Below are 14,859 nucleotides of genomic sequence, written 5' to 3'. Positions count from 1 at the left end.
CACATAAACACATAATACATCTATGTTATGTTCCATAAATGTAAACAGGATCTGGAAAGCACATGGAAAAAGATCACTTTCAGAGAAGTGCTGAACTGAGTAAATTACARTCTTCTGCTCAGGGACTTCTGCCCTCTTTCCGCTGAATTCTAGTTGTGGCAGGGAGACAGGCTGGATGTGATCCAAATGTTTTGTTTGCTTGTTCTGTGTTTAATTGAGCTATTCTCTTGATGTACACAATCTTCTAGTTTATCATCCTAACTCAAACTTGCTCTCTTTGGATAAAAGAAAGTGACAGCAAGATGATTTCAGATTCAGACGATCCTTATGCTTCCTGATCCCTGTTAGTCTGGTTGTAGATGCGGGCATGCTAAACTTTCTCATTTAACCCCATGAAATACAGATTGTCTCAGATTAGAAATCTCTAATACTTAGTCAAGGTGGTATCTTTTGATACAAGTGTTAGTAAGTTCTCACTGACATGTCCTTAGCACTCAGGCTAGATATGGTTGTATGGGTGTCTCAACACTGAGATGCCAAAGAATAGTATTCAGCAGCCATATTTCTTTGAAGATGGTGGTACTTAGGCACAAGAGTTGTAAAATGCAATATCTAAGGCTTCTTAAGCTTTGTGCTTTGCTCTGCTTTGTGCAGAGGTTCTGTTGGCCAATGACATAAAACTGACTTGACTGCTCAGAGGAATATTCCTCTAATCATTCATCTGAAAAAGCAGTCTAGTTAAGGGTGTCGGGTGTGCACAGATTAGTATAAAACACCGCCTGTGCACCGCTTGTGCTCTTATGAAGGTTAAAGGCTGACCTGCCCTCCTACGTATTCCTATGCTCTGTCTCAGTCAGTATTGAGGCACACTAACTGTGTGGAAGCCTGCAGCTCTTATTGCTTTCTTGTGCAAGTGTCTGTACATGGGTCTGCAAGGAAAAAGGATCATCTGTCGTGAGCTCTAAATTGGCTTTAAACCAACGCAGTGTGTAAACCTGCCAGTTTGAGACTTTGCATCTCCTTGTTCAATTACAATGTTGTCAGCGCTATCGTAGCTAGTACTACAGTCAGAGCTGCTGGAGCAGGAAATGTGGTTCTTTGCTATAGTTGTGACGAACACTCGTGTAGTTTTGGACGTTTTTGGCTGTGTGGGAAGGTTACCTCTGAAAGGCCCAATGCTCTGTCTGCTTGACTGAAAGATTCTGCAGCAGACAAGCCCTGATTATAAACCTGTTGTTAAAGAAGGCCTTAATTTGGTTAATATTGCAGCAGATTGTTTAGCTGTTAAGGATTCATGTACTTCTATTTACTATGGAAACTAATGTCTTCAGCCTTAGACACTATGAATTGCCATGATTCATGTGAGAGTTAAATACCAGCCGGACTTCTCTAGCATCTTTTGTAACAGTAATTAGCGGGGAAGTGCCCATAACTTCCACGGGTGTTCCGTGTTGTTGTTTCTTCCTGCCCAAGGAGCCGGCAGGGGGGGACGCTGCACTAGAGGGAAAGCAGAACGCTTCTAAAGCTGTTGAAAGATGCAGTCAGAATTTCTGAAACCTCTCAGATTCTCATAGATTAGAATTGCTTGGTCAGGCTTCACCTAAAATCTGTGCTCTGACATATCTGAATTTTACAACATCAAAATCTCAGTGACCACTGTTTTACAAGGTACACATAGTTTGTGTACCAGCCATGTGTTCCTTGCCCCTGCCCAATGTTAACACATTTTCTGGCATTTAAAAGTGTTCTAGATGCTTCCTAAAGCATACAGAAGAAACCAGTCCTTGTCTGAAAGCAGTTACAAGCTGTGGTAAGGTGAAACAGAGAGAGGGTTGTTGCACATGAAGAGTCGACACCCCCCCCTTTTTTTTTCTTGATCCACTTGTTTAAAATTTAGTCAAGGTAAAATCACCTTACACCCTTGCTTAGGTTTTGTAAGAACGTATGTATCAGTTTGATCATTGTGGATAGTTTAACTGTGAAGAGACTTTAATATCCTATTCTCGTTCTCTCTGAATGAGCAAGAAATAAGCAAATTGCAGGTCTATTGCCAGCAGTTACTCAGAACAGCCACGCGATGCCTGCAGCACTGAGCTGTACCGTTTTCAGCTGTATTTTGTTCATTTGTTGTAAGTCATGTTGAATTTCAGGAAGAAATTTGAAGCAGAAGTTACTCCCCGAGCCCTAAGAAGTGCAAATTCATCCCTATTTCTTGTATTACTGCTAGAGTAGATAATGAATGTCTCAACAGGCTTGGTTTTGCGGGGCAGGGGAGATGGGGGGGGGTGTTTGGTTTTGTCGGGGTTTTTTTGTTTGGGTTTTTTGTTCTATTTTGGCTTGAGCCAAATATTTGTCAGTAAATTAGTGCTGCTTTTTTTGTTGTTGTTTTAATTGTTTTAGGATTCTTTTTTCCTGTTATTCCATTTGACTCCATTTGTATTTTCCTGCCCTGCTACAGTTAAAAGTTGATCAAACATTACCAGGAGCAAGAGAATGAATCTCAAGCCCTAACAAGGGCATAACAAAGATGGCAGTAAAAAACACGTAGCTTGGACCTCACTTTATACCTGATTCCAGAACGAAGATGTGTCAGGAATCTTTTGGCTTGTGTATGAATTAGGGTGAATATTAAATATGTTGAAGAAAGATTTTGTAATTTTACTGGGTGTGAGTATTTTTAGTCATAAGCTTTCTTCGTACTTCTTATGCTGCTTTTCCCAAGGTAGTTGTTTAATGCCTGACTAAAAGTCTTCCTTGATGCGGTTACCTCAACCCGTAAGAACACCAAGGGCCACCTTTGGGGAGCAGGCGTTCGGCCAGCTGGGCCCGTAGGGTGGCGGAGCAGGTTCAGAGAGGTGGAACGCCTCGGGTGGCAGAGTTCGCATCAGGCAAAATGAAGGAAACTGTTCAGTTGAGTTGATGCAGTCAAGGTAAAGGACTAGGCATTTGACTGCAAGATGGGAAATGTGCACTTAATTTTCAGAGCTGCTTTGAAGGGGAATTTTTGAAAACATTAAGCAAGTGTGGAAACGCACACCTGAATGTGACTTTGGAGACTCAGCCTCTTGTTCTGCTCTTAAATATCTCCATATATCCATCATTCTCAGAAGTAGCTGCTGAGTGTAAATGAATTTTCAGAACATCTTCTTCTATCTTGCAGTATGGTCATTAAAAATGCAAATATTGTCTGACTTCCATTGAACAGGAACATCTTTAGAATTCAGAATCACTGTCTATGGACTGTTTTTTTCATTTGAAGAAGCAGTTTAATATGTGATGCAAATTCATTTTGGGGGTGTTTCCCTTCTGCTTAAGGGTCTTGCCCACAGTTGGCACTTCTTCCACTGTGTTCACCACTGCTGGTGGGTTCCCCCCCACCAGGACAGGCAGCTAGCATTAGCTTGCAGAACTCTATTTCAGTCTCTTAGAAAGATTGTGTGCAGCCACTTTGTTAATATTAAAAAAATCAGCTCTTCTCCCACAATTTGGAAACACCAAGCCTGATGCTAAGTATAACTATAGTATTTGAGAATAGGGTGCTCAGGCTATATATTCCTCCCACATGCTCATGCATGTACTTCAGTTTTAGGGAAATCTGTCCTACTTGTAGCACTAAGAACTCCTGGATAATATTGTCAGTTCCTGCAGGAATGGCAGACAGTGCCACTTTCCTAGTGTGCATTAAACATCTTGCAGTGTAATCCTTTGCTCCTACATATTCATAGACACTTAACATTTTTTTTATTATTATTTTTTACACTGGACTCATGCTTTTTTACAGTGATTGCTGCATGAAATGTTAGACCTTCATTTAACTCATGTGTCTTGGGAACTTTCCAGTGTTCTGTAGAATCCTTACTAAATATTTTTTATTACTTGTTACCTTTTTCTTTAGATCCTTCAAAAACCAACTCCAGAACTAAAGCATCAGCTGGCCGCTTTCTCCAAGCGAGTTGCTGGCGCTGTTACAGAGCTCATCCAATCAGCAGAAGCAATGAAAGGTGAGTTGGACAGCCTGGCTACCAGTACGATGTGCTTTTTGCACCAGAGATGACCCTTCATTTTTGTTGTTTAAGCAAAGCAAAACTCCTGTGATGTTTTAGGATCTTGGTGCCATCCAATTTCTTTGTTTTAATTTCTCTGCCAGCGTTTGGTTGTATATGAGCTGCTAACATTGTTTTCATGATCTTACTCCCTTCCAGCTATCCATGTGTTTACACTGAAAGACTGCACTAAGCTTGTTCCTTTATTTGTACACATGCAGTGAAGACCAAAGCCATTAGAAGTGCAGAAAGGGTATATTGTACATGACCCTGCCAGTACAGTTATAAAGAAGAATTTTCATCTCCTGCAGAGCTCGTGCTGTGTGTCATCTGCAAAACCTTGCCCGGTGTTGCTAAACATGGCCATTTAGCCCTCTCCCATGTCATATGATCAGTCACAAGTCATCAGTAGAGCATATGGCCTTTGGAGATGGATCCATCAAACAGAGCACTTGAGCCACAATAGCAGAAAACAGAATATAATACAACTTTCATTGAACCAGAGGTTAAATTGTAATTAGATGATTATTCCCTTCCCCCACACTCCTGCTTGTTTCATCAAAATAAGTCCTTTGCTTTGCAGTGATAGGTGCTTCCCAATTTCAAATAAAAGCAGACACCATCTTACACAATTAATACGCAGCCCCTAGCACTGATATAAATGTTAGGTCCATACTGCATATGGTTTTCTGTGTGGGTCCTGCCCTGATAGAGGATGTTATTGAAACTGCTGAGACTTGAGAAAACTCAGGTCTGGATGATTTCCTGAACTCTTTGAACAGAAGAAATTGTGGACAAATATAAATTCAACARTCAAATGAGCAGTGAATTCAATTCCTTAGTAAAAGTTCATTGCTCTTACAATAGATTAGTGATATTTTTCTCATATACTGACTTTAGTAAATATTTTTACCCAGTGATCTGGGCAAACTCTTAGGACCAGAACTGTAACATTCTGCCCTGTAAATGAGACAATTACGTTCACAAAGAAAGAATTATAAATAGGCAGAGAAATAAATGTTGAGCTGGCATTACAAATATTAGACTACTACTGAAGCACATTTAATACAAGGTTTACTGGAAAGTTTAATCTGAAGAAGAAATGTTCATAGCCATCCAAAAGGTGCCTGAGCATTCTAATCTCATAGCTAATAGAATGCTACAGTAAAATATTTTGAATAAAACATTGTAATCCCCCCCCCCCCCAAAGGCTACTAGTAAATTCATATTTCTGATCATTCTTTCCTAAGCTAGGCCAGAGCAGAACACAGGAGTCATTTGTCTGATACTTGTGTAACAGAGGCTGTAGGATTTCCACAGTTAATTCTTGTTTAAATCAGTATACACATTTCTTAGAAAATCCTGACTAATCTCTTCAGAAATAGAAAATTGTTATAATTTTCTTATATTATTTCCCTCTAGATTTTTATATGATTATCCTTTTTCATGTGACAGTCATGTACATTATGCCTTTTCCCTGTTCAGGTGTATTTATTGACCACTTCAGCCTTTTCTGCACTCTTTCTTGTTTCTAAATTACGTTTTCATTTGCTAACAAGCCAAGCATATATCAGAATCTTCTTGTTCCCTGAATGCTTTTTGAAAATCTTTTTATTGTCCTTGTCTTTGGTTGTAACACTTATTCATTTCTTGTTATTTGTTTTTTAATTCATATTTACTAATATCAAATTACATTTTCCTTCTCTTATAATGCTTTTTTTTTAACTGGCTGTAGGCTGTAAATTTTTTTTAAGACAGTACAGATTTTCAGAGTTTTTTCCATGCAAAGTAAAATGTTTTCTAACTGTTCTAATTATCACTTACAGATGCATAAAATTCTTTCTCCTAACTGATGTATCTCATAAATGTTTTCAGCTTTGTGAAATGGCTTTTTTTGAAGTGGAACTCTTACAAGTTTGGATTTCAGTGTTTATACCCACTGCTTGTATCAAAAATGTACTTTTTTTTTTTCCTGCTAACCTGCCAAGATTAGGGCTTATTATTGTCTTAGGTAACAGTTCAATATTTGATACAAGAAATACATCAAGACTCACAGCATGAGCCGTCTCACTAGGTTCACAGTTCCATGTGCTTCTGCTTTCTCTCTGCACATCATAAACAGCTGCAAGTCATCCTGTATTCTCCTGTGATTGGGTCACCTGCAGCAGAAACTCTTATTCTTTAGCTTCTGCAATGTTAATCTATAAGTGTTCAAGGTTTCCTTTAGAGTTTGGTGATTCAGAAATGGTTATGCTACTCTTGATGCAAAATGCCAGTGTCCTCCTGCCTCGTCACTGCTCCTTAATACTAATTAATATTTTAGTTGATGTTCTAATGCTAGAGTCACCCAGATTTTCTAATCAAGTTTCGAGAAGGTTAACAAAGCCTTAAGATTTTTTTTATCTTTGTTTATTCATTCTAGCTTAGTCTTCCTTTGTCTAGTACACACAGCTTCCCATCCTTTTCTGTCTCCATCTGAGATCACTTCCTCCTCTTGCCCTTGCTTTCGTCAAGCACTGGTAGCTTCATCTCTAACCACTGACAAAAAGGAGAGTTTGAGAATTGTGCTGCGGATGACTATCTGTTGTCGTGTAACATGTCCACTTTACTATTCTGTTGGACTTCTCAATGCACCTTGCGGCTTGGTCAAGGAAGGCATGATAGAAACCCTCTTGACACACACACAGTTGAGTGATGACTAGTTCTGTTCCCAGCATGGACAACACCCCTTCTGAAGCCACTTTGCTTCCACAAGTCCTTAATCGAGTTACTTTTGTAATGGAATATTACTGCTAAATACTTTTTCTGTTCTGACTTAAATTTTGCTCTCAGTGGCATAAGCTATAGTATTCTATGCCATTATGGTACTAAAATGAGCTTTCTGTGTTGTGCACACTGTGTATTTGACACTCAGGGGGACTGTAAATCTCCCTGTTCGGCAGCTTCCAGTGCCACTGAAGTTACTGTCTTCCTTTCCATTAATTCAGGGACAGAGTGGGTGGATCCAGAAGACCCAACAGTCATTGCGGAGACGGAGCTACTTGGGGCTGCAGCATCAATTGAGGCTGCAGCAAAGAAGTTAGAGCAGCTGAAACCAAGAGCCAAGCCAAAGGTGAGTCCGTCTCCGTTGTTTCTTTTGAAATTAATAAAGCAAGATGTAAGCAGCCCGTGTATTGGCTTATTGCTTACTACTGCCCACAATAATAGTATGAACAATCAAACTTTGCATCATTCTCAGTGCCACTTAAAGCCATGCTGGAAGGGACTGCACCCTAAAGGAAGAGGTTAGAAAAGGTGCTTTTCAGGCAGTGAGTTAGCACAAGATGTTGACAAGCAAAGGAAGAAAAGCCAAATGTCAGAAATGCCTGTAAGAGTTACAGTATCATTACTGTTGATTATTTACTTTTCTATTTCTGAACACGTTTTCCTGATGTGAAAAGTCATTCTCACTTGCTTTAAATCCTTTGATCCTTGCTTTAAATCCCTTTGAAGGCCCTTTGTTCTCATACGAATGTGTAGCATAGTGGGAGAAAGCAGCAGCAAAGGGATTGAGCAGAATGCAAAAGACCTTTAAGATTTTCTAAGATAAACACACAGCTTTTCATTTCCTGCTAGAAGAGTATTTGCTTTGGTATCATATCAGTTACATGGTATGGCTGTTGTTCCTTAATTTTCCTAAAGGAAAAAATATTGCAGTTCACTATGAATGCGGGTGGTATTGCACGTTGCCAGATCATTTCAAATGTGTCTCTGAATATGTTGTATAAAATGAGGCCAACTATTTTCAGGAGTGGTGCAGAGGGAATGTATGACACTGCTGTTACTTATGGTGATATGTATAGTCCACAGGATGGGATCTCAGAGAATTGCTACTTGTTGCTTAGTGTGGAATAACAGGCAGGTTTTAGAAGAAATTCCCATGTCACCTGCAATTGTATCTAAAATGAAACTCATGCTGTAGCTTTGTAATTGGCTTCAGGAAAGGTTTGTGTATCCATGTATGTTCTTAAGCTGCTTTGTACATGCAAAGTTGTTTTCCAAGTAAGGTAAATGAAACATATTTCCAAAAAGCAGGGCCTCAAAATCATTCAGTGGTGGATTGCTGCTTTCAGTGCAGGGGTGGTATTCTGTCATTCAGGAGCATCAGATGGAATAGCTCTTGGTAGCTTCGCTCTTTCTGAGGACATTTTTTTTCCCCCCCTTTTGGTGATGGGAATGAATTAGCTCATGAAAAAAATGCTTTGTTCTGCATTTTTTAACAAGTACATCCATTTTTTTTATAAAGAAAAATGGGCCCTTTTAATGAGGTTCTGCAGAACAGAGGATGCAGGCTGAGTTTGAAGAGAGGAATGGTCCTCCATCACCTTTTCTATACAATCACTGCACAATAGCATATGCGAGTTGCCTGGTAACCATGAAACAGCTTTCCTTCTAACATCTAAGCCACTCCAGGGTCATTGTAATTTCCCAGTGAATACAGATCCCACACCTGCTCCTCGTTTACCATGTTAATTTGAGTATCCAGTCTGCCTGTGATTTATTGGTCCATTTATTTGTCACTTTCTGAAAGGCAAATTCATATCCATCTGTCTGTTTAATCTGGGAATTGAACAGCCCTTGCATCCTTTTTTGGATGTAAAATCCTTGTCACAATATGGACTGTAATCCACGTGAAAGGTGCTAGGTAGATAACAGAGTTCAAATATCAGCTTTTCTACTGAAGTTATAGCATGGGCAGGACCAGTGCTACCTAGTACTCTCCTGCTGTCCTCCCAGAGTAGGATTTCCAGCTTTGAACAGGCTCGCTCTTTCTGATGCTCAAGTCTTTGACAACATACATGTTGTTGTGGTGTGAATGCCTACGCTGGGTAACTGGATTGATGCAATCGATTTTCTTATGCTCAGTCTATGAAATGCAGGAATAATAATTATCTTCTACACTGGAATAAACCACTAGTCCAACTAGACCAATGTCCTGTTAATGGTGATAATCACCATTAAGTGAACTTGCAACCAAGTCCTTAGTAGTTAATTTTAGAATAATCTGCCCACAGAAAACCCATCATCTTCACCTTTTTTAATTGGTGATTGATTCTTTATTCTTGGGTGAGCTTCTTTTTTTGGGAAAGGGGAATGGGACTGATTTGTTTTAGATTTGAAATTTTTGGTCTTTGAGTCTGTAAGTCTATTACTTCTGAGACTTACTCTATTACTTTTATTTAAAAAAAAATCAACAGTTGAAGGGGGAGGCTCATTTGTGATTGAGTTCTACTGTCTTAATTTCCTTTTGATACTTCTGGATTTAACACACACACCGCCCCCCCCCCCCCATTTTTGCACCAAACATAACCTTCTTGATGTCTTAGACTGAGAATAATAGAGTGAGATCTCTTCATTTTCCACTGCTGGAGAATCATTCTTGCCCCAGAGAGCAGTCATCGTAAGACAGATTTGGTAATGGGTGCCCGTGTTTTATTATTGTATGATGCACATTGTGTTTGAGTTGATTCATGGTAGTTTGGCTACAGAGCAGATAGATCCTTTCTCGCTCTTCACACATTTGGTCCTTTCACAAGTGAGTATGCTTCTAAATTGTGTGAAYTGTTAGCCCAGCACCCCAGTGATGGCCTGTTAATATTTGTCTTACTTCTGAGCTTGTATCTTGCAAGAACTTTGAGGAGGACTCTCCCAAGTGGATGCCTTTAATCCTACACATAACAAAACCTGTTCAATATTCTAACTGCAGTGTTCAAGGTGGGGAGATGATCCATGAAGCAATGAGAGCTTTACTGTTCATGAAGCAAGTTCTGGCTGTCACATTTCCTTTAAACAGTTGCATATATTTTGAGCATGGAATCTTTTTTTTTCTTTTCAATTTTTAGTGGGTTGAGCGTCCTGCAACGGGGCCACACATTGCCTCTTTTTCTGGACTTGTAAATATGCCAATGGCTGTAAACCCTAAAAACTTCCTAACTTTTTGAAGAAGAAAATTATTTTGTCTAATAAAAGCTACATGCTTCACTAATGCTGGGGAAAAAAAAAAAATACTTGAAGGAAAATGGTGCTGTAGGTGAGGTACAACACTGGAGAGCATTGCTGTACTTTATTCTGTTGGTACCCTCTTCATGCTTCCATGCAGGCTTATGCCTTCAAAAAGTGTCTTTAGTAGTCAATAACAGTTCCCTGCTGTTAGCTTTCAGCAGTTTGTCCTTTTTTTCCCAAGATGAATCAAACCTGGATGCCTTTTCTGCAGGACTCTGTGTGATATGTTTGATATATTAGGTTGTTATTTAATCCAACTATATATCAAACATATTCCTACAGTGTCCTGCCCTGTCTCCGGGGGTTTATAACATAGTATAAGGCAATATGAAGGAGTACATTCACTCACAAGCAGGTTTAGAAGACTTCCTGCAGACTCTTATTCTAATCTGATTTTAAATACATACATGAAGTGCTCCTCTGAGTAGAGTTGCTCTTGGAGAGATTTGTAAGTTGTATAGGGCCTTTTATGATAGAGAGCAGCAGTCATGCCAAGAACTGACTTTCATTGAAATGGTTAATGTGTTTTCTATGGCTCAGTGCAGTAACTTATCCTTGTTGGGTTTTTCTTTATGAAATAGTAGCTGAGAGCTGCTTCAAAAGAAAAAAAAATGGTTTGTCTTTTGTAATAACTTCTAACATTTAGCAATGGCATTGAGGGTTCGTTTGTTCCAGCTGACCCTGACTTTATTTATGCTATCCCTGATAATGAAGGCTCTATAAGAAAGTGGTTAAAAGTAAGAAAGTACAAAATCATCTGAAATCATACTTTTAAATGGTGCAATCAACATTTTGAGGATATTTTATACTACAGACTTTGTAGTTAGTCTAATAATTTTGGTTTGTCCATTCTGGTGATCTTATTTTCCAATCCATTTATTGTACCCATACACAGTCAATAACAGCTTATTAGTTTAAGCTTGTGGAAAAAGAGATGCTGATCTTCATGATGGCTCCTGGGGAAGAGAGAAGCTAATCGCTTGTCTCACTGATCCAGTTTTTTAAATAAGCCTAAGTTGTCCTCCCAAGGAACTAAAATCTTACAGGGTGAACTTTTCTGTCACGTATCGCATCATTGCTCCTGACTTTACGTTCGGGAAAGCTGTGAACTGCGATGTGTTGTGAGAGCACTGTTGATGAGTGTGAACCTAAGACAATTTATGAKGTGGTCTTTAATAATGGGAGCGGGTAGACGAATTACTTCTCTTGTTGGGCCTTTTGCTCTGTTCAGTCTTGGACTGTTGCATGTCCTCATTGCTAAGGAGTGCTCCGAGGTGGGTACAGGTGGGTAAATGTGCCCATGATGCTGACTGAGCACCATTTCACATTGAGCAACCAGCCCTAAGATGTACTTTTTCCTTCAACATTCCCAGTTATGACAAGGAAGGACTAGATAAGTGAGAATTTGTCAGAGATGACGACAACTCAGCACAAGCTCCACAGTTTGTGTTGTGTAAGGCTTGTTCAAAGAGAAATCCTCCACAGAGGGGATCTGTTGTCAATTAAAAAAAAATTTTTTTTTCCTCCTCCCCAGGAACAAAATAAGTCGTAAGACAACAGGAAATACAGGATTTGGAAGTTTTGGAAACCTAGGGTGTGATTTCTCTTCCTCCTCTTCCCCCCAGTACAATATAAATGGAAAGAAATTAATTTTGTACAGAGAAGAAAAACTGTTATCTAGTGAGATGCTAAGGTTTAGCTATCCATTTTCCTGCTGAGCTTTAGCTGCTGCTCCAGGATGGCAGTAATTTAGCTGCTGAATAACAGCATTCTCAGTAACGCAAATGTGATTCCCTTGCATTCCTTTTCGGACTAGTCGTATTTGCTTAGCACTTACCTGCAATATTTAGTTCAATCACTCTGAGAGTTTAAATAGCTATTTTTCTCAGCCTCTTTTTGGTGGCTGGTTTTTGGTAAGTTAAAAAACACCTAGGCATGTACGCAGCTGTCTAATGGATTAGTGTGACCATGAGCATTTTATTAAACTTTATGAACAAATATCTCATTTATTAAAAAAAATAACTAGGTACTGAATTGCTTCCTCCCTTAAGTTTGAATTCCTGGCAGCATTGACTTTTGAAGAATAATATGCATAAAATATTTTGTCATATTGGACAATTTTTATCCAAAATAATTTTAATGAAAATTTTGAAAGCTCTTGATATCAGGAAGCYTTAGACAAAAGGAAGATAGCAGTAACGGTCTGTTAAGGTGAAATATCGACAAAAGTATTGCTGGATGGTAGCCAATTTAAATCATTAGTCTACTTAAATCAAATTCACTAGTGCGTATATTTTAATAATGAAAAGAAATCTGAAGGAAACTGAATTCCGTATAGTCACTTCGGTTTCTTTGGTCATTTTGTGATATCATGATTGAAGTAAGAGTTCTATAAATAAGACTCGAGGCCTGTTGAATAAATCCAGGACCACCGTGATTACCATTTAGATATAACAGTCATGATGTTACCAATAATTCATGGGGAATGTGGCTTGCTCACCTTACAGAGCAAGTCCTTACCATACTCCTATTACACAGGCATACGCTGCAGTTGAGGGGCATAGCCCACTAGCGAGACAACGTAAGCATTTTCCTTTGAATTAGGTGGGTCTTTTCTTAATGGATAAGAAAAAAATTAAGGTGCCAAACAACTTTACCTAGCCATCAGTGTTTATTCTCAGATCACCATGTTTTTCTAGTGTTCATGGATGCTGAGCTTTCATCTCCCAGACTTTATTTTAGTTTGGTAGTTATATGAAATGCCATAGGATCAAGCACTGCTTGATATGTTATTTTGCAATTAACGGTAATTACTCATAATTATTTGTTGCTATGAATTATTAGTCAATTATAAAATAGCAGTAACAGGAGAGCTAAACTTGCTTTTAGATTGGCAAAACTTAGATGGATGCATTTAGCCTCACAAATGAAGTGCCCAGTTTTCTAACTGGTTCCCAAAATTTTGGTTTTTAGCCCAAAGCTCACTTGGCTCCTATTCCTAGAGTTAGTTATTTGATACAAGAATGCTGTGCTTGCAGAAGTGGAAAGAAACCTGTATTTCAAAAGCCCAACCTTTCATAAGGTGTTTTGTTGTGGTATTGTCCCCCACTGGTCATGCTGCATTGGATTCTGTTAGGATTTGATCACAGTCAAAATAAATTATTTTGGTTTGTTTYGTATTAAAAACAATCCTAACCATTTCTCTGCATCTATTCCATTAACTATTCAGAAACTAGTAATCATGCTTAGATGGATAAACGCTTTCTGTATGTGTTTAAATGATTAGAAAGTCAAGGAAGATTTTTTTATGGAGCAATAGATTTGCCTTTTAACTAGCAAAAAGCTCATTAGGAACAGCTGATCTCTCTATTTGCACGTGCTTGTTGAAACACGTTTGGATAACTGAAGTGTTCCAGACAGACCTTTGGAATTCCCTATCTCCAAGAGGACTAAACTGGACTGCTTCCCAGTACTGCTCTCTGAAATGATGGCTCTTACCAAAAGCTGTTAACTGTATGCACTTGCTTGGTACCTACATCACATTTCTTAGTACAGGTGAATGAGAAAATATACATTTATCACTGTCCTTCTATAATGCTTTGTGTATTTTTTTTTTAAGTATTTATAAAGTATTCTACATAATTTAACAATTCTGGAAGACAATATTTTAGCACTACAAATACAATTTTGATATATAAAAGCAAAGTAATTTCTTTTCAGACTTGCACTTTTCTGAATGTAGTTCTGAGTAGTGAAAATAATGTATTAACAAGTTAAAGACCTTTTTTTGAGGCATATTCTGTGATATACTCAATTTTACACGTGATCAGCTATAAGAGCAATTTAGTATTTGTTAAGTCCACTGAGGTTGACTCCCAGATTAGACCACAGGGAGCTCTTTTGTAGAAAATGATATTGTAGCTCTTCTTGAATCTACTCGTGTGTTTCAAAATCTTGCCTCAGCTTGCATACACCCTAGATCTTGAACATGAAACCACTCTCTGATGAATGAAATCACTTTCTGATGAATAATGTGTGATGTCCTTTTTTGGTTATAGCAAGCAGACGAGACTCTGGATTTTGAAGAACAGATCCTGGAAGCAGCTAAATCCATTGCAGCTGCTACCAGTGCCCTGGTGAAGTCAGCTTCGGCAGCCCAGAGAGAACTGGTGGCCCAGGGAAAGGTGGGTAAACGGAACAAGTAGCAATAGTGGAGGGGAAAATGTCAAAATTGATAACAGTAGGAAGGGAGTTTGGGAATGACTAATTAAAATGTAAACATTGCCATTGCTCATCAGACTACATAGCTTAGGCCTCCATCTGTTCCGAAAAACATTTTTTTTCAACTTAGCAAGTGTAGTCAGGTATTTGGCTTTTCAGGTGATTTTTTTGTTATTGTTTTTTGATATTTTGGGGTTTGGGGGATATTTTGGGGGGTTTTTTGTTTTGCTTTTAACAGCAGCATTACCTTCTGTGAAGGGCTGTGATTCAAGCTAATAATGAATATTCCTACAGGGCAGTTTAGGGATTCAAAAACAAATGTCAGAGTAAACAATGCCACTCTGGACCAGAATAGCAAAGGGCATCACTAATTGTCCTCTCAATGTTTTGTTATCTGATACAATGGGGACACAGGCCTGCATGCAAAATGGGTACACTTAAGTGTACCTAAATATTTTTGGGACCAGCTAAACAGTGCTTCTAATGTGTGTCTTTGTCCTTTTGGTCTTGTCAAGAGTCAGGTCTTTGTATTTCATTTCACATCCCTCACTGC

The 14,859-nt window shown here is 38.7% G+C and overlaps 1 protein-coding gene across 5 annotated transcripts in view; it reads left to right on the top strand.

Moving 5' to 3' along the window:
- The window catches only part of TLN2 (talin 2), a 155,890-nt gene that overhangs the window by 125,912 nt on the left and 15,119 nt on the right, over positions 1 to 14,859 (top strand). For all 5 annotated transcript variants that reach the window (XM_026077817.1, XM_026077818.1, XM_026077816.1 and 2 more), the window contains 3 exons: positions 3,896 to 4,001; positions 7,031 to 7,155; positions 14,144 to 14,269. In XM_026077817.1, coding sequence (XP_025933602.1) covers positions 3,896 to 4,001; positions 7,031 to 7,155; positions 14,144 to 14,269 — 357 coding nt within the window. The remainder of the gene's footprint in view (positions 1 to 3,895; positions 4,002 to 7,030; positions 7,156 to 14,143; positions 14,270 to 14,859) is intronic.

This window comes from Apteryx rowi, unplaced genomic scaffold (genome assembly GCF_003343035.1).
Source record: "Apteryx rowi isolate R43461 unplaced genomic scaffold, aptRow1 scaffold_463, whole genome shotgun sequence".
NCBI classification, from domain to species: domain Eukaryota; kingdom Metazoa; phylum Chordata; class Aves; order Apterygiformes; family Apterygidae; genus Apteryx; species Apteryx rowi.
The sequence above is the reverse complement of the archived record's forward strand: the minus strand, read 5'-3'. Positions and strand labels throughout refer to the sequence as shown.